This window comes from Trifolium pratense, linkage group LG7 (assembly GCF_020283565.1).
Source record: "Trifolium pratense cultivar HEN17-A07 linkage group LG7, ARS_RC_1.1, whole genome shotgun sequence".
Lineage (NCBI taxonomy): Eukaryota > Viridiplantae > Streptophyta > Magnoliopsida > Fabales > Fabaceae > Trifolium > Trifolium pratense.
The window spans coordinates 10846044-10866153 of record NC_060065.1 but is presented as its reverse complement, the minus strand read 5'-3'; the positions used below and the strand labels follow the sequence as shown (position 1 = coordinate 10866153).

Genomic DNA, 20110 nt, shown 5'->3' with positions numbered 1-20110 from the left:
ACTAGTTGTAGTACTTGAAAAAGTAAAAATTGTCCTTGCTTAAGATGTTGTCACTTGTCCCAAATGATGGTAAATGATGTCAAAAAAAATGTAAAATGTTAACTAAAATGTGTTTTAACTAAGTCAAAAAACAAATAACGAGCCAACCGAGCCGGTTCACCACTTTTGCAAGACAGTTTGTACTTTTTGACAAGTCATCATGGTTACATAGGAACATAGCTGGTATCTCTTTTGTTTCCTTAACTAGTGTGTCTAAGAGTAGGGGCACTAGTTAACATATGACACTCATTTTGTTGAGCATCATAGTCACTTACAAATCAAACCCAACAACCTTTTTACCCGGTCTGATCCCTTTTTTTCAAATCAAACCCACCCTTAATCCCACCCTTAATGAAAATTAAGTCATGTTACAGTTGTCGATAGTCCTCTTGGTAACCTAAGCGAGCTCGTCGATTGGGTTTACAACACTGGGGAACTTTGGTGCATAGTTGTTTATCTTCACAAACGGATAGTAGCTTCGTCCAAGCCCTCTAGGTTTTAAAAATCAATGTCTTTCTAAATTTGAGGATTTAGATAAGGAAAATGCTAAGGTACCGAATGTGGTAAAGTTTTCTTGGACTTGTGTAGTCTTCTCTTCAAAAGTATAAAAAGTGATATCTTCAAGCGCACTGTTAATTTCTCTTTAGCATTATTATCTGTTAAATGTCGCAAGAACTCTACACATCAACATGAGGGACAATAGCAACAGAAAATTTCAAGAGAATAATTTCTGGCTTGTAAAAATGGATTGCCTGATAAATTTATCAATTTTTCATGATTAAAATGAATTCCCTTTTTCCATGATGAAGCATATCATACTCACTTGGGGCCAACATATCGATAGAACAAAAAAGAATTTCAAGTATACCAATGACAAGATACCAGGTAAGCAATTGGAACAGCTTTTGATGAATAACAGAGAAAGTTCAAGAAATTATCTTTCATCAATTCTAGCAGCTGTTGAAGGCTGCTCCAAGGGCTTGGCAGGCGCCGCTGAAGATTTCTTATTCCCAGGACCTAAGGAAACCTTCACAAGTGCTGGCCTTACAACCTTATCTCTCAGCATGAAACCTCGTCGGGTTTCTTTAATTATAATCCCTTCTTTGAACACTTCAGACTCCTCACGTGCAATGGCTTCATGTAGCTGCAACAAAAGTAATCCAAAAACAAATTAAGCATTAGCGCAATGTGGATAACTATTTATTAGCTTTTATCAAATATACACCTTCTAGAAGCAGGAATGATTTCCATATTTCTTGCAAAATTATTTCTCTTCCAAATCTAATTATGGAGCAATTCCAAACAAGCATCTCATCAACAGATTTTAGTTTCTTAAAGAAGTTGCTGGTGAGATCAAATGCATAATTTGTGCCTTATAGTCATAAATCATAATCACGAACAAATATCTGATGATAAATTTTAAGATTGTGAGATTTGAGCAGTACAGTACTATCTCTCTAGAAAGTAACTTATATGCCAGGTGCAAACCTAACAAGCAAAACACTGCTTCCACAGTTTCATCACTCACAACACTGACTTTACATATTAGCTTGATATCTAACTCCATGAAAGACACCAATCAAGGAACAAACTTCTCATGTGAAAAGCCAATCAGAAAATATATCCTCGTGTGATGAGTGATATCACACTGCTACTCTTTTATTCCGTTAACTATTAGTAGCTTGTATTCTAGAAGTTTCTGTACTTTATAAACACTTGTCAGACTGTTTGGGCGAGCTTATGAAAACATTTTATGACATGTCCATGAGTTGTTTTCAGCTTATTTCCATAAACTCTCCAAGATAACTTATGAAAACAGCTTACAACTTATATGAAAACTATTTAACTTTATTTTATCTTTTGTTCTAGAAATAGCTTATACATAAGCACTCATATAATAAGTGTTTATGATCAAGTTGTTTATCTAAACAGGGCCTCAGTTTAACAAAGAAATCAACTACAGTTTCTTTTGCTTTTGAATTCTATCTCTTCAGAAACTCTTTTAAATACCAATTCAGATATTTTCAAACTTAACTTACCAAGGGATTAAAAGGCTTGCCCACAGTTGGTACCACAGAAACATGATGGCTCCTCAGAGTCTCAACAAATTGCTTGTAAATACTTTGATAGCTTGCATCAATCTTCTTCTCTTTCTCCGTTGCTGCTTCAATCTGTTGTTTGACTCTTTCGAAACTGTCCACCATCAACAAAAGTTTCTTAGTAAATTCTTGCTGGGCATCTGATCGGATGCTAATTCTTTCTTTGTCACATTTTTTCCTAAAGTTATCAAAATCCGCTTGTAAGCGAAGATATTGCTCCTTTCCAGAAACTTTATCTGCCGACAGACTAGATACTTTCTGAATCAATTTATTCTTTTTATTTGCCAATGATAGTATTCTTTCTTCAATCTGAGATGCAGTCGTTTCATTGCCGTTAAGAAAGGCCTTCTTGTATGCTTCAATAAGGACCACTAAGCTAGGTAAAGGTTTTTTATCTTCACCATTCCGAGTCTCCTCTGTTTCATTATTTGTCTATGCGAAGACAAGACAGAGAGAGGATTTAGCAATGAATATAACTCAGCAACAACTACAGAAACTAAAATAACCTATTGCAGCTTAAAATAAAACAAGTTCAATGAGAATTAATGATTTCAACACATGCAAAGCAGAAGGTACAAAATAAATAAAAAATGGATAAAATCAAATGTATCATTTTTAACACACTCTATGATTGGTCTCATAAATTGATCACTTTTTAAAACATATTTTTTCGTTTTGACAAAATTTTTAAAACGTTTTGATTTCATAAAAAATGGACCGGACATAAAGAGTGTTTCACTATAAAACTGTGATATCACTTATCTGTGTAATGTCATATCCTATGAAGCACGGACACTCCTCATATTATGTATGTCTCGACGTAAAACACCGACACAACACCAACACTTATGATCACATTGAATTATGTTATTTTATCAAATTATTATCGGTGTCGACGTGTCAGTGTCTGTTTCATTTCCGATGTGTGTGTGTGTGTAAAAAGGTAACAGTCCAATCCTGTAAGTGCAGCTCTCATATGGTATCTACAAGGACATTGATTTGGAGGGGCCTGGTTTCGAACTTCCCCGGTCTAGCCACTAGGCAACTTGACCAACAAAACAAGGTAGAAGTCCAAAGGAAGCATTTAGGTTGGACTATAATCCATGTAACATGGTATCAAGGAAAGTACTAGCAATATGATGTTATAGCTACAAATTTGTGAGAAATCCAAGTTATAATTCCATCTATCCTGCTTGTTGATGAATCAAACACACAAACATATATAAATGATGGATGACCCGATCAGAAACCTGATAACAGACGGCCCAACAAAGCAGCAACAAAGCAGGGACACACAAACATATATGAAAATGATGCATCAAAATAAATATCTAAATCGTAAAAAAAAAACGATAATTAAGATAGTTTAACAGAATGAATAAACAAGATATAGAGGGAGTAATAGAGAGCGTACAGTTGAAGCAAAGAGTGGAGTTGGATTGATAGAGGCAAAGGGGGTTGGAAACCCTAAGAATTTGATAGTGTTGGAGGCATGAAAGGGGCGAGGTGGAAAACGTGCGAATTTGGGTGGTGGTTGTGGAGATTTAGAAGAAGTAGAAGAAGAACATGAACAACAGGCCAATAGAGATGATTGATTCAAGAGAGAAGCGGCCATTGTAGAGTAGAGTGCGGACAAACCCACTATTTCTTTGCTTCATATCATTTTGGTTAGATTATTAGATAGATAGATAGAGTGCGGCATTAAAATTATTAATTACGGTTTTAATCTTTTATTTTTAAATTATTATTGAGTTTTAGTAGTAGTTTTTTCATTACTTTTTTTTTACTTAATGATAATTAAACGTATTTTAAATAACGTGAGATACAATTTGATACTCGCTCCGGTCCTTAATATAAGAAGTTTACTTTTAGATATATTGAAATATTGATATATTTAGATTATATTATTATTTAGATACATTAATATTTCAATGTATATAAAAAATGTTACTCTTCTTATATTAAGGACTGAAGGGGGTATAAGAGAAAGAAATAAGGAAAAGAGAAAAATACGGATACCAATAAATGAATTCAAACCAATTTTAGTTCAAATTCATTCATTGATATTCGTGTTTTTCTCTCTTCTCTATTTCTTTTTCTTAAACCAAACACACCCTAAAAGTTATGAAATACCGTAACAAGAAAACTCATTAAAACATTAGATTTCAATTTCATAAATTATTTTATTTTTTTAATTTAATTAATAAACGTAAATAATTAATCTACCTGAACCTGCATTATCAAGTTGTATGTCATATTTTTTTTTTAGAAGTATGTCATGTTATTTAAGTTACATTAAAACACAATTTTTAAGTGTAAAAACACTACGAATGGACCGAAACTTTGTGTTTGAAAATGAGAAGATCAGATTTAACTTGGTGATTTTAAAATGGGAAGATTAATTTTGAGAGTGGGTGCACACATAGGAGGACTAAAATTGTAATTAAACCTATATATTTTTTATAGGATTGAATTATATAAATGGATGATTGAAAAATTATCTTAAAATTAAGACTACTGCACCAAATATATTTTTCACAATTTTCTTGCGCTCAAATTTACTTAAAGACAAAAAAGAACATCAAAATTAGTTAACAAATTTTCATACACTGACAAATTAATTCTTATAGCAGTATATTGTAATGAATCAAAATTAAAGGAGATATTAGTTTGACTCTATTAAAATGGCATGTACTAATTTGAATATTGTTTTTTTATTAACTACTTCCTCCGGACACAAATATAAGAAAAAATAATTGTTTACGTGGTGTTTAAGAAATTTAGTTAAGTGTATTTAATTTTCTTGATTTAATGCAAAACATGAGTTAAATTTACTATATTACCCATTTGAAAAGTAATTTATGCCTTGAAAATCACATAAACTTTTGAAAAATGAAATGATTAAATAAGAGTATATTAGGAATAGTAGTATTAATTAGTTTAAAAATAGTTGATTTTTGCTTATATTTGTGTATAAAATTTGAAGTGTTTTTGTTTTCTTATATTTGTGTCCAACGGGAGTAGAAACTAATATGCGTGTTTTCGAGGAGAGGATATCCCTATCATACAATGAACGTGAAACATATAGTATATAAATAGGATCAACTTAATCGATTCTCATTCACTGTTCTTTCAATTCGTTCATCTCTGAAAAAATTCCACTTTCTACTTCTTGATTTCGTAGCAGACTTTTGCAATGGTCAGAAAACTCGATTTTGTTGAGAAAATCACTCGTGCAAAAAAATCCTGGGATAGTGTTGCTCGAGTGGGTTTGTACCATATATGAACTCGTTTTGCAATGAAAATGGTTCTCATGCATGAGAAGGTTGTTGTTTTTTGCCTTTTAGTATTCTTGCTCTATTGTATTATTTAGATTTCGTTTTGATTCAATGTATTTCTAAATTTATAGCGTGATAAGCCACTATATTTAATTTAGTGGTGAGGGGTTTAGGTAATACGCTATAAGCCCTGAGTTCGATCCTAGCTCATTGTAAACAAAAAAAATAAATTTATAGCATGACAAAATTCAAGCTTCAGGTTAGAAAAGTTTTGTTGTCTCGGTATGTATTAATCATTTTTTTTCGATTCTACCATCCAATTAATAATACTTACATTTCGTCAACAAAACAAAAAATAAAATAATACTTACATAACTCTTAATTTAACTTTTTTTTTTTTTACAAAAGAGGGCCAAAATTCATCAACAATATCTACTTTAATTATCTATACCAATATATAAAGGCAATACATTATTTTGATGTTGCTTCAAAAAAAAAAACATTATTTTGATGCAACATTTCTCCATATTTCTTCAACAAAATTCATAAAAAAGATATATATATATATATGGGGGCTGCTAACTTAGACCCAGTTGGGTCTAAATTAGCAAAGTGCACCTTTTCAGTTGGACCAAAATACCCATTCTTTTTAATTAATTAACCAAATTACCATCAATGGACGCGGATCCAGTGTCGCGCGTGTACCGCGGGACCATGGTTACAGGCCGTTGATTTCCATCAGACAGCCAAGATCTGATCTCATCAAGACTGTCTGATCAATCAGACAGCCCAGATCATCCGAATCCATCAGATTCCAGCACGTGCACCACACTGGATTACACCCTGGAGAGAAGAATCTACTTTTTAAAAGCAGGACACGTGTCGCTGTCTGATTGGCGGGCGTGATTTTTTTCCATTTAATACTTTGAACTCAATTATTTCGTTGTAAATTAATTTTTTATTTTTTATTTTTATACCAAAATTCATAATTTTTTTTTCTCTACAAATAGAGACTTGGTTCGTTTGATTTGGACACAGAAAAAAAAACCCAATTTTTCACTACCTTAATCTCATTTTTCACTACCTTACATCAACTCACTGAAACCATTCTACCAGGAAAATGGTTTCAGATTACAACTCTCTGAAACCATTGTACCAGATAAATGGTTTCAGAAGCAAACACAATTAATAAATTACTCACTGAAACCATTCTACCAGTAAAATGGTTTCAGAATACAACTATGTGCAACCATTCTACAAGCTAAATGGTTTCAGAAGCAAATAACTAATAATCAACTTACTGAAACCATTCTACCAGCAAAATGGTTTCAGATTACAACTCTCTGAAACCATTGTATCAGATAAATGGTTTCAGAAGCAAACACAATTAATAAATTACTCATTGAAACCATTCTACCAGTAAAATGGTTTCAGAATACAACTATGTGCAACCATTCTACCAGTAAAATGGTTTCAGAAGCAAACATTAGTTTTTAATTACCGTTTTATCTCATTTAATTAACTAAAAATAGTTTCAGGTCTCCAAAAATTTCATAAAATATACCAAAAGTTCCAGAATATTATCTACTATTTTCCTGGTATAATGGTTTCAGTGAGTTGGTTGAGTGGTGCGTGTTAAATTACAACACACAAGTAACGTATTTAATAGACAAAAAATGAGATTAAGGTAGTGAAAAATTGCATTTTTTTTTCGGTGTCCAAATCAAACGAACCAAGTCTCTATTTGTAGACAAAAAAAAATTATGAATTTTGGTATAAAAATAAAAAAATAAAAAATTAATTTACAACGAAATAATTGAGTTCAAAGTATTAAATGAACAAAAATCACGTCCAGCCAACCATTGTGTGACACGTGTCCTACTTTTAAAAAGCAAATTTTTCTCTCTCCAGGGTGTAATCCAGTATGGCGCACGCGTTGGAATCTGATGGATCAGGATGATCTGGGCTGTCGGATTGATCAGACAGTCTTGATGAGATCAGATCTTGGCTGTCTGATGGGAATCAACGGTCTGTAACCATGGTCCTTCGGTACGCGCGCGACACTGGATCCGCGTCTATTATTGGGTATTTTGGTTAATTAATTAAAAAGAATGGGTATTTTGGTCCAATTGAAAAGGTGCACCTTGCTAACTTAGACCTAACTAGGGTCTAAGTTAGAAAACCCCTATATATATATATATATGTTATGTATAAATATAGAATATATTCTTTAACACAACTTAACATAATAGAAAAATTGAATCATACAGACTAGCCCGTCTGACCACTAGTATTTATGATAATTGCAAATACATTAATATTTATTGATATTATTTTAGTAAAAATATTATTCTCTCATTCACCAAAAAAAAATAAAATTATTCTCTCCTTTTTATTTGTACATTTTTTTTTGTAAAGTAACTTAGTTGCTAGAAATTCCACCTTAAAGGCGAATAAATTGAATGTTCAAGGTTCGAACTCCGAGTCCTCCGACTCCTGCATTTATAACGCTTTGTTCCTACCCACTAAGCTAAGCTTACGGTGACATTTGTACATTTTTTTAAAGTAACTTAGTTGCTAAAAATTCCACCTTAAAGGCGAGGATAAGTGGAGTGCTCGAGGTTCGAACTCCGGCTCCTACATTTATAACGCTATGTCCCTACCCACTGAGCTAAGCTCACTATGACATTTGTACATTTTTCTTAATACGTGTAAAATAACCAAGTATATGACTCATTTTTAAAATGGAGATGTATCTTCACCAAGCCCAATTGTTTCCACATATAAAATTAGAGTGCGAAAAAAGAATAAATAAATTTAAATTTGTATTTCAGCGGCTTCCAAAATAATTATAGTGTAAAAATCGTAACTATAACTAACAAAAAAATATTCTAACTATAATAAAAACTATTAAACATCTTTTTATAATTATAATCACTTCACAAAACTTTTATACAAGAGTAAAATGTTTGGATAAGCGTGTCCTGGGAGCATGAATCCCCACACACAAAGGAGTTTGGGTTCTCTCCATTTATTATCCCTCCATTTATTCTCCATTTGGAGAGAGATAGACACATTAAGAATTAGTGGGACCCAGTAAAAGTGGGTCCCACTAATTTGTGGACCCCACTAATTTTTCCTTGTGTCTCTCTCTAAATGAAGAATAAATGGAGGATAATAAATGGAGGGAACCTGAACTCCACACGAAGTATGAATCAACTCTACCATTAAAATAAACTACACGTCAACACAATTCTCTCCTATTAATTAATTTCATTTAAAAACAAATATAATGGCGCGGTAAAAGATTTGTTTCCTAACCAGTAAGAACTTAGCTTGGAATAGCATATTAGCATAGTCTTTTTTTTTTTTTCGGTCAAGAGCATAGTCTTCTATCTAGAAGCAATATACGTTTAGTGTAGAATAATAAACAGCAATCTACAAACTTTTCTTAATAAATCCAATACCGTGGGAAATATTGAGATAATAATAACCATTGTATTTCAGGAAATATTAAAAACATCGAATATTAACATCACATACTCGAGTCTTCACCCAATATTACAAAATTTAATTGTTCCACGTTTCAACAAGATAAACCAAAGAAAACTAGCATACTGCAAGGTAAGCTGTTCAACAATATAAAGACACTCACTTGGAATGCAATCCATTGAATTTCATGCCATGAGAAGCTGCATCTTTTTTCCTCCCCAATGAAGTTCTGAACAAATCAAAATAAACATCCTTATTTTCTTGCATAATAGGCTAATTTCAAACAGATAGTCCTATTCACACAACCAAAACATTTAAGCGGTCCGCTGAATCAGTACGTCTTCAAATATATGATATATGATTTCGACAAGACATTTCTCAAGTTTTACAAGGATTGGAAACTTCTTTTCAAATCAAACAGACAGTGAACATGTGCAGAATACTGTAATTTAGATCACTCACATGTCTGCCATGATACACTAACATTGAGTTGCCATAATCAAAATAAGGAATATGAAACTTGCATAATGGTTACCATTTGAATGTATTATTAGCAATAAAGCAAAAATCATGAGTTTGGCCAAGTACATTTGGTCAGAACTTACTTTTGAACCCTGTATTCAATATCCAGAACACGCTCAAGGCTCAAGGCTTAAGGTAGTCCAGTTATAACAAAAATTATAATTGAAGCCAATAAAATACACCAGAAACAGTTGGACAGAAAAAAATATATGAGCCCTATTGGTCAGTGGAGTAAGCCTATGGTTTGGAGAGTTTAAGTGAGGAAGCATAGGAGGCAAGGCAGTTGAAGAAGCCACTTGGGAGGAGGAGTTCAACTTCAGGCGCCAACAATTCCCCAAATTCAGACTCGAGGAAAATCTGCTATTCAAGGAGCAGATACTGTTAAGAAAGAAAATGAAGACGTGGGACCAATTGGTCAGCACAGTAAGCCAACATTTTGGACAGTGTGTGTGAGGAAGAATAGGTCTCAGACAAAGAATGATGAAGGGGCAGAGAGAGAAAGAGAAAGTTGGGTGTGAGAACGTTTCTGTTATAATGGAATCATCAGAGTGAGAGAGATCATCATGAGATGAGAGTATTATTTTCCTGTTAAGGGCAGAGAAACTTCCATTCTCTGGAGCAGTGCTCTGGGGTAGCAGGATATTCACCCCTCTGCATTTTACCATTTACTTATTCATCATCATCAATAATATTCTTACCTTTTATTATTTCCAGTCTATATTTTCCTGTGAGTGTTTTTGCTTCGATTATGGTTTGCAACAGAAACAAGCATCATATCATAACTATATCAAACTTATCTGGGTAAACTAGACTTATGTTATCAATTAATCAACTTGTGAGAATATATGCAGAAACAAATTTATCCAGCACTTGATTAGAAAAAACCCCAAGACATGTCATACATGGCAATAACTCACAATAAGACAGAAAATAAAATAACATTGAGCAAACACAATCCATTTTTTCAGCAATAAATTGTCAATAAAGCATCAATATCAGGTTATAACTTGATTCGTCCCTAGTGAGAAATTTAATTTACCAAGATATAAGCATACCTGTACAGCTACTTATGTCATGACATAGTCACAATTACTTTCACAAATAGCATGCCTCAACAGTTGAGGCAATTTGGCACTGACCATCAAGCCTGCCAAGCAATTTCGAGTAAGTAAAAGAATCCTCAAGAGCATTGTTAATGCCTTCAGTGTCATTGCAGCCCTTACTACTATCATCTCCTGAGCTACCAGTACCATGTGAACCACTTTCAACAGGCTGTTCGGTCTGAATGACTGCACCAAATAGCTGAAACGATACAGGCCCGGGTTTCATTGAGTTGCAGTTGAGGTTCCGAACAAAATCTGTGCCAAAGGAACGCAAACTACTCTGGCTCTCTGGTGAAAAATCACTAGATTGAGAACTGCCAACATTTAGCTCAGTTGACAAAGATTTCAACCCTGGCACCGAGTTGTTGCTAAAGGTGTTACCCATACACAGACGGGAGTTATCACCTGGAAAATTGGAAAAACTTGAAACAGAAAATAGATCATGCCTGGCTCCCTGCATGCCAGCAGGTAAAGTTCCGTAATTCAACAATTCTTGACTCAATTGTCCCATTGTTGAATTATTGAATCCGGTGATAGAAAAGGGGTCTCCATCTCCATCAGTTAACACCCCAGAACCCACTCTAATCCTTTTCATTGCGGGAAATGGTCTATGAAGTGAAGGTGTGGTAGAAAGAAGTTCGACCTGCCAAGGGCTGACCCACTTGGAAGTTTGCGACACTTCAGGTTCGTCCCATGAAATCTATCAAAAATAATAAATGGCTAATTTCAGTTATTTTAGATAGATGATATCATCTTAATGTACAAGTTATTTGATAAAAGTTTCTTTTAATGTTAAACATATTCTGTCACCACAGACATACTAAGAATCAGACAAGAAATTAAAAGAAGAGAGACAAACAAGTCAGATATAGAAAAATTCAGTGCACTAAAATTGAAGTAATTTGTTTGTTAAAGATAAAAACCATGACATAAATAGTATATTATATATTATAAAGAAAAAAAAAACAATTGAGGGCATAATAGAGGCTAAGAGACAGAGCTTATATGATTCAACAAAAATCAAGTTTCAACAAACCCAAAGTCTCATGAATTCAACAAAGTAGTGAATTTTGTCCAAAAAAAAAAAGAAGCAGTGAATAACATCTGAGCAACAGTGTAGAAATTCAAGTGCCATAAAAGAAGCAACTGAACAAACAAATCAAATCAAATGTGAACATGGTAGACATTACCTTTAAACAGAGTATATAAACATTATTATCATACTACCTATCCACTTAAACATTTTTATGCAAACATATTAGCTAAAATGCTACATATAAACTAACTTGAGCCTTTTATAATATTATTTCCTTAAAAATACATTCCACTATTCCATTCTCATATTTCATCCAGTTTAGTAAAATAAAATTAACATTCAAAGCAACATTCCATTATATTTGATTGCCACATTCCATTATATTCAAAGCAACATTAAGTAGAATCATAAGCCAAGCCACAAAAGCATTCTAAGTCAAAACATTATTACTACAAGACAAAATGTGTACCAGTATTTTCTAATCAATGTGGCCAAATTATTCATTCATATAACGCACACAACAAGCAAACATATGAAGATATATAAAATAAAGAAAGAATCATATACCTCAAGCATGCGCCAAGGGGAACCTCGCCAAGCTCCATGTTCAGGAACATTGACTGAAGCCACTAAACCCTGAAACCAAGTAGTCCTGCAAGAATCATCAGTCTCAACAGCCATTTTGATTCTCATTCCAGGACACCAGGTAACACTCATAGCAGCATCCACCACTTCAGCTTTCAACACAAAATCTGACCAACCGGCTTTCGGATAATAAACAACTTCAAACGCCATGCCCTGAGCCGCCAATTCCGCTGCCACAGTAACCGAATTCGGCGACAACTTCCCTTTCCCGTTCCTCGAAAACCCCTCTCTACACTTCTCTTCCAGCAGCTTCTCATCCTCTTCATCATCCACCCTATTTCTCACCCCACAGATCGGAAGACACAATCTCGTCGCATCAGAGCCGACGCAACTTCTAGCCAGAACAAATCGAACAGCACGACGGATCCCAACGAACATTGCACCTCTATTGTTCTTCATAAAAACAACAGAATCACCTGCAACTAGCTTCTTACAGTTGACGAACCTACTCCAACCGGTAGTCAACAGATGTCGCCGCGGCGTACCACGGTAAATGTGACGAAACTCCCAAGTCAAGCCATGAACATCGGTGATCGAAAGAGACTGAAACGGCGGGTCCATAGAATAATCAAGCGGAGGGAAAATCGAATCAGCACAAAACCTCGGAACGGAAAATCCACCGCCGTTGTTAGCATCAGAAGGAGTAAGAATCTTCGCAAACGAAGAAATCCTCTCTCCATCATCAACTTCCTGAACAACAGCACGAGAAAAAACAGCGGTGAAATCGTTCAAAGGTTGAAGAAAAAGCTTAGCAAAAACCTCATCGGTTTTCGGATCGGCGAGGAAATGAACACCGGAAACGGAACAGAGAATGTAAGGACGTGAAAGTAGTTGAGGTGAAAGATTGTTAGGAAGTGATGAAGCTTGGTCCATGTGACCTTGAGGGAAGTAGTAAACCCTAGAATTAACGGCGGGGATTTGAACGGCGGCGCCGGCGATTGCTCTCCAGATTTTAGGTTCGAGTGAACTTGCATTTTTCGGTAACGGTGGTAAAACTTGACGGTTCATGATTGGTTGAAATTTTTTGTTCTTACTCTGAAATTTGTTATACTATTACAGAATGAGAGGGTTTCGCTAGGGTTTTTCGAACATAAGAAGTAACGGAATCGAAGGAGTTTGTTGTGTGTTTGTTTCAGAGAGAGTGACAAAATGAGTGTGCCTCTCTCTCTCTCTCTCTCTCTCTCTCTCTCTCTCTCTATTGCTATTTAAAGTTTGTTATGTTCGCATTGGGTCGGAGAACAAGCGCGGAAGAAAATGCGGATAATAAATTCGCTTTGCAATTACGGTATTGCCCTTAACGATGTTGGATTTTTTGTACTCATGCTTTTTTAAGAACTTTAGTTAGAATTAAATGATGTATTTAATGGTGTTGTCAAAAGATAAATTACAGGATTTATTAATGTTGGAGTAGTACTAATCACTTTATCTGTGAATTTAAAGTGTGGTACGTTTATCAAAGATACGAGTAATGGGTGGACACTTCATTAAGGGTAAACATAGGGTTGTGTGCGTTTAACTTTTTTTGTCTATGATCGATTATTTAATACAACTTGCTTTAATTTAATTTGACACGGTTACTTTTTTTTTTATGTGACATGATACGGTTACATTTTAGTGGAGGGAAACAAAATGTGTCATGAATGATTTTGTTAGATGCTTCAATTGCATTAAATATCTAATCTCTTGAGATGTTAGATTTTGGTCTTTTATATGCTTCACTAATGATTTTGTTTTTTTTTTTTGAACCACTGGTACTAATGATTTTGTTAGATGCTTCAATATTGCATTAAATCTAATCTCTTGAGATGTTAGATTTTGGTCTTTTATATGTTTTACTAAGAGTATTCATAATGGAGCACTTCAACTTTGAGTACTTAAATGGATCTCACATGGACACATCACTAATTTATTATTTTTTAATAATAGTATCTAATAGTTACTCAACCTCTCTAATGGAGAACTTCTTAAAAAGTTCTAAAATGGGTCTCATCAATAATTTCACATCATTACAATAACTTATTATTTAATTATATATTTTATAATATAAATTGATTGAACGATAAAATTACAAAATTAGTATGTACTATTTTTTTTATAATTCGAAAAATAATTAAAATTTAATTTAAAATAATATTGCCAAATTTTAAGAATTACATAATTAAAAAATAATTTAAAATAACATTACATAATTTTAAAAACAATTAATTTGGTTGATCATCATGCCCAAAATGTTGCCAAATATGCTCGACAAGATCATGTTGAAGTTGAAGATGAGCTCGCCTATCTTGAATTTGTGCTTTTCTTTGAAGGTATGGTGCGAAATTTGGATGATGACCATTATGTGTGTCACTTGTTGAAACATCATTGTTGGGGGACTGATCATAAGAATAATTTTTTTTAGAGGCATTAAATTTTTTTAAAGGCATGCTAATTCAAAAATTGTGCTTTTGTGATGTACAAAAAAAATTGTGTTTACGTACTATTAATTCAAATTGAATATATAAAATAAGGTGAGCCCATGAAAAGAATATTTTAATGAAAAATAAGATGGGTCCAAGAGGAGAGATTGTGTTCTTATTTTAGAAGTAATACCTAATAAGTACTCAAATAGGTGGTACTCCAATAGTAGTACCTAATAAGTACCATAAGTACCTAATAGGTACTACACCATTGAAGATTGCCTAATGATTATCTCTAATTTTGGGCTATCAGTATAAAAAAAAATTATTATCTCTAATTTTTACAGTATTATAGTTTTAGTACTACATGTTCACAATATTTATGGGTAAAAAAATACGTTCACAAGTATTTATTTATTTATTTATTTATTTATTTATTTATTTGCTGTCTAATTATGTTTTTAAATTTTATATATAGTTCACAATATTTTTTTATTCTTTTCAAATTGTTTAGTCATCAAACCCACACATCTTAAGCGTGCAAAAATTAATAAACAGTGCTCACAGGGGCATTGTTTAATATGACCTCTTGCTTAATTGCACTTTTATTTTTTTATCATCGTAGTTTATCAAACTTATGAAAGTATTTTCTCTATTTTAAAAATCAAACTTTTTGTTCCGTCTTTATTTTTCCTTTTAAAAATGATGAAATTTGGTGTCCTAAAAGGTGGTTTATTTTAGTAAAAAAAAGTAATTTATTATCTCCAACATTGAATCTAAAAGAGCAATATCACATTTTAGACAAAAAATTCATCTCTTTTGACATCAAAAATCACTGCTTTTAAGACAAAAAAATAATTTACGACCAAAATATAAAAATATACGATAAAAAAGTTTAAATTTAAAATAGACTATTTTCATAAATTTAATAACATAGAGACCAAAATAATACAATCAAATTTTAATAATTTTGGGTTTAAAGTTAAACTTAGATATTAATGATTTTAGATTTTAAAATTAGTGTTGGTTTTATGTGAAATGAGAAATACTTGTTTGTGCTATTAGTACAACAAACAACAATGAGTAGGTGCAGGTGCAATTCATGATCTATTAATAAGTTGTTGTATTGCATGTACGCTTTTAATTGTCTGAAAATGTTAACGGCGTGATGCTTGCAAATAGTACCACAACAGAATCAAATCAGTTAAGATATGATTTTGTAATGGGTATGGCATATATGTCGCATTTTGTACAATATGTTTGAGAATAGTGTGAATAGATGAAGAAATGGACGGTTGAAAATTGATTAATGGTGGTTCACGATTGAAATAGTGTGTGTACAACTCATGTGATAATTTGTTAAAAGCTGGTCATGGAATAACTGTCTGTTGTACGCATCCGGAAAAGACGGGAGGGAGGTAAGGTTGAAAACGCGGCCTGATAGTGTAAGGTTTGGTGGAGGTTTAAATTAGGGTGCGTTTTTTGTGTTTAAAAACATTTATTTAAATTGCAATTGGTTGAATGTTCTCTGTGGAAATATTATTGTGAAGAATGTTTGTTTTTTACGATATTATTTTGAAGAATGTTATTCTGTGTGTGGTAAGACTTAAAAAAATTTAAAACTTATTTAATTAGTAAATAATAAATAAAAACAATTTTGAATGATTACATTTTTTCTTAATTCAAAAGAAAAAATTATTTCAATAATGTATTAACGAAATATTACTTTGTTGAAACGCAACAAGAGTTAATATAGAGTTTTTTTTTTTTTTTTTTAAGAAAACACGGAAAAGTTTTACAAGAAAAGAGAAATTGACAAAGGAGTAATTTGAACATCATAGATTTGGATGAGATGACAAAGTCAATCATACCCCTGTATTTTTACGGATAGTAGAGATCATAGTTTTTATTTTTTAAGCATGTGTTGTGTGAAGATCCAAACTCGGTGGAATCCGGCGGACGGAACTAGGTGCAATGGAAAAGGGGTGGTCGCCACCCATACCACATGCAGTGATATAGTACCCCCATGCATACATAGAATGTTCGCCCCCTTGAAATAATAAAATTAAAACTAGTCACCATGTCTGTGCATTCGCACGGGTCAATAATTATAGATCAATTATATTATATCTATTTTGACTAATAAACAAAGTAATTCATACACGTAGAAATAAAAAATATTTATCGTCTAATTTATTTCCACCAACTTACATAAATATGAAAGTACAAACAATCCTACAAATTACGAAAAATTTCTTTATAAACGACATTTGAAGTGATATTTGTAAGGTTGCCGTTATCAACAACGATTAAAATCTTCAAACCATTTCTCGATGTGACTCTCGACACAACAACGTATAACTGACTATGCGAAAATACTGATTGCGGAAGATACACTCCAACATTTTTCAGTGACTGGCCCTGACTCTTGTTAATAGTCGTGGCAAATGAAACATCGATAGGAAACTGCCGATGTTGAAATTTGAAAGGGATTCTGACGTCAGATGGCGTTAAGGATAATCTGGGAATAAAAACTTTGTCGCCTATATTGCTTCTTGATATTATCTTTCTTCTATAATAAATTGTCTCATCTTTGTAACAATCAATCGAGTTCCATTGCACAACCCATGAGCTGGATCCATATTTCTCAATAACATAACAGGAACTCCAACTTTCAATTTTAACTTGTGATTTGGAAGGCCCGAACATATAATTGTATTTAAAAATTCGGGAGTATGTATATCATCCGGCCTGTCGAAACCAGAGTTACATTTTCTGGAGAATCAAATATAATTTCTCTCCATTGTCTATCAATGACAACATGTGTTCATTAATCAAGTCAACAATTGAATTTTTTGGAGTCAATATGGATGTATCTTGAAAAAATGTAGGATCTTTCATATTATCAATTATAGATGGATATATGGCAGTAACAATCGAGGCAATATGATCATCTGAGCTTGGTATCAGAATATCATCTGGAATACGCAGGTTAATGTCACCATCATCTATGTCTCCAATACTTCTCCATCACCAATTCCCAAAACCCAATCTGAGAATATTTTCCTTCATGTAGATCCTCAGGCCCGACCCCCTATAGGGGTGCAGGGTGAGCGACGACATCGGGCCTCAAACTTTTGGAGGCCTCGACTCAAAATTTTGAGGTCCTATAATAATAGTTATATATTGTTAGTGTTTATAAAGTATCATATGTACTCAAAATATTAATTTTGAGGCCCTATAATAATAGTTATATATTATCAATGTCCATAAAATATCTCATGTTTAGTAAAAAAAAATCTTAATCAAGTAAAAAAGTAATAATGACACGTTTATTGATTAGGAATTTCTCCCCTCTCAATCGAATTTTCTCCATACGCATGAGCCATGAAATCGAACTTGTGACCACATGTTTAAGAGGACCAAAACTCTTACCCTTAGACCAATTCATTATTGATATTTCTTATGTTACTTATAATTTAAATAGAGGATTATTCTTTTTAACTTTATAACATTTTTTTATTAGGAGTCTATTTTTCAATATTTAAATCGGGTCTCCAATAGTCAGGACCGACCCTGTAGATCCTGACCAACAATACCATGCAAAAGTCTCATATTAGTGGTTAATGTTAATACCTCGCAGTGATGCCAAATTCTAGATGAATTAATGCTAGCATTTACAACTGCTTGCCTAGTTCCCTTGGGCATGACCGGTAAAATTTGGCGAAAATCACAACGAAATACTACAACTTTCCCCCTAAAAGGAATGTATTTATTGTGTTCATCATAAGATGTAAGAATATACCTTAAGGTGTGATCAACTGCCTCAAAACAATATTTGTGCATCATATGAGCTTCGTCCCATATAATGAGCTTTGCTTTGGCAATCAACTGTGCTAAATGAGTGTTAGGGTGAATAGTGCAAGTAGAGTATTCATCCACATTTATGGGAATGCAAAATCTGCAATGTGCAGTTTTTCCACTAGGTAATAGCAATGCTGCAATACCACTTGATGCAACATTTAAAACAATTTCGCCTCTTGATCTAAATGCATCATATAAAGCTCTCCAAATAAAAGTCTTACCTGTTCCACCATAGCCGTAAAGGAAAAAAATGCCCGGTTTATTTTCATTCACCCTTGTCACAATCTTATCATATACTCTACTCCATAGTAATTGTTGACATCAATCGAACATGTTCCTTCATCAACTTTTATCTGTCATAATTCAACTCATCATATATCAACCTGTCTCCAGACGCCGTCAACAATTCTCTATCAGCCTGAGGCATTACTGGATAATCCTCTAAACTAGCATTGCAAGTGTGTAGCTCTTGATTTAATCATCGTTCAAAACTAAATCTGAAATTAAATAAACCAACTATATCATATAAATAAATTTCTTTATAAATAAATCTTTTTATTATAAATATATATAAATAACGCTTAAATACAAATGTAATATATATATATATACACACAAATAAAACGACGATGTCGAATTTTTATTATAAATATATATCAATAAATCGAACCTTTGGGAATTTGTTTATAGTGAAACAAATTATCACAGATGATGATATTATCTATAAATTTGCGTTCAACTTACTTGATTTTTTTTATGCTGGTCCAAATTATCACTGATGAAAGATAACTCTATATATTGATAAGAAAATAAAATGATGATCTCAAATGAAAATTAATAACTTTTTACCTAGGATTCGTAATATATGTCTCTGTCTGTCATCGCTCAATAAAACCCAAGTGTTGTTCTAAACAATCTCTGGTCTAGATAACTGTTTGGATATCAACAAAATAGCGAATAATCTTCTTAAAAAATTTGATGTGCCCCAATGCCCCGCCTCTTTGATTCCATCTATATATTCCTTATCATCATCAAGTAATCCCATTGCATAGAAAGCTTCCTTGAATGTCTTGTACCATACATTTTTAATTGTTTTGATATCATCGTAGGAATTGGGTCCTTTGACGTAATTTTTTTTAAGATTTGTGTTTTTTTCTTAGTGGCTGATAAAAAAATAAATCTACATAGGTTTTTTTTTTTTAAATCATTAATGTCTAATTTCATGTACAAAAAAAAAACTATAATAATTCTAACAGCTAAGAATTTTAATTTTATTTTTTTATTCTCATATATGTATACTAAATACATAATTCCAATATATTTTGTCAAAAAAAATACATCATTCCAATATCAATATAAATAAAATCGAATTAAATAAAATTCATTTCACGGTGCTTAACTGATATATGAAATCTTTTCTATTTGGGTATAAACAAATTAATACCGCAGGATTTATTACCAATTGTAAAGTTTCGATATGGTTAACACCTTGTGGACGTAATCTTAATCACAAATGGTTTACATGTCATAGTGGTTGAAAGACTTTATTTATAGCAAGTGACACCAGGTTTGATTCCCATGATAGACACATTTCTCTCTTTTTTGTTTTTATAAATTAGATAGTGAAAAAGTT

At 32.7% G+C, this 20110-nt stretch overlaps 2 protein-coding genes and 1 pseudogene across 2 annotated transcripts; all 3 read right to left on the bottom strand.

Moving 5' to 3' along the window:
• Nucleotides 1-787: 787 nt before the first annotated feature.
• Nucleotides 788-3830, bottom strand: LOC123896922 (protein GrpE). Its single transcript, XM_045947350.1, has 3 exons — nt 3553-3830; nt 2079-2570; nt 788-1183 (listed from the first exon to the last, which is right to left on the bottom strand). The coding sequence occupies exons 1-3, from the start codon at nt 3751-3753 to the stop codon at nt 974-976; spliced, it is 903 nt and encodes a 300-aa protein (XP_045803306.1). The 5' UTR covers nt 3754-3830; the 3' UTR covers nt 788-973.
• A 4480-nt stretch (nt 3831-8310) lies between these two features.
• LOC123896921 (auxin response factor 17) lies at nt 8311-13660 on the bottom strand. The gene is made up of 3 exons (XM_045947348.1): nt 12137-13660; nt 10486-11233; nt 8311-9137 (listed from the first exon to the last, which is right to left on the bottom strand). The coding sequence occupies exons 1-2, from the start codon at nt 13220-13222 to the stop codon at nt 10526-10528; spliced, it is 1794 nt and encodes a 597-aa protein (XP_045803304.1). The 5' UTR covers nt 13223-13660; the 3' UTR covers nt 8311-9137; nt 10486-10525.
• A 3188-nt stretch (nt 13661-16848) lies between these two features.
• Nucleotides 16849-19603, bottom strand: LOC123896920 (annotated as a pseudogene).
• Nucleotides 19604-20110: the final 507 nt, after the last annotated feature.

Bases quoted from the DNA above. Each gene is read 5' to 3' on its own strand.
- LOC123896922 (XM_045947350.1), bottom strand. From the start codon at position 3,753: ATGGCCGCTTCTCTCTTGAATCAATCATCTCTATTGGCCTGTTGTTCA. The intron at 2,571-3,552 runs GTACGCTCTCTA...GTCTTCGCATAG, and splicing joins CTCCACTCTTTGCTTCAACT to ACAAATAATGAAACAGAGGA. The intron at 1,184-2,078 runs GTAAGTTAAGTT...CTTTTGTTGCAG, and splicing joins GCAAGCCTTTTAATCCCTTG to CTACATGAAGCCATTGCACG.
- LOC123896921 (XM_045947348.1), bottom strand. From the start codon at position 13,222: ATGAACCGTCAAGTTTTACCACCGTTACCGAAAAATGCAAGTTCACTC. The intron at 11,234-12,136 runs GTATATGATTCT...TATTTTTGATAG, and splicing joins CCCCTTGGCGCATGCTTGAG to ATTTCATGGGACGAACCTGA.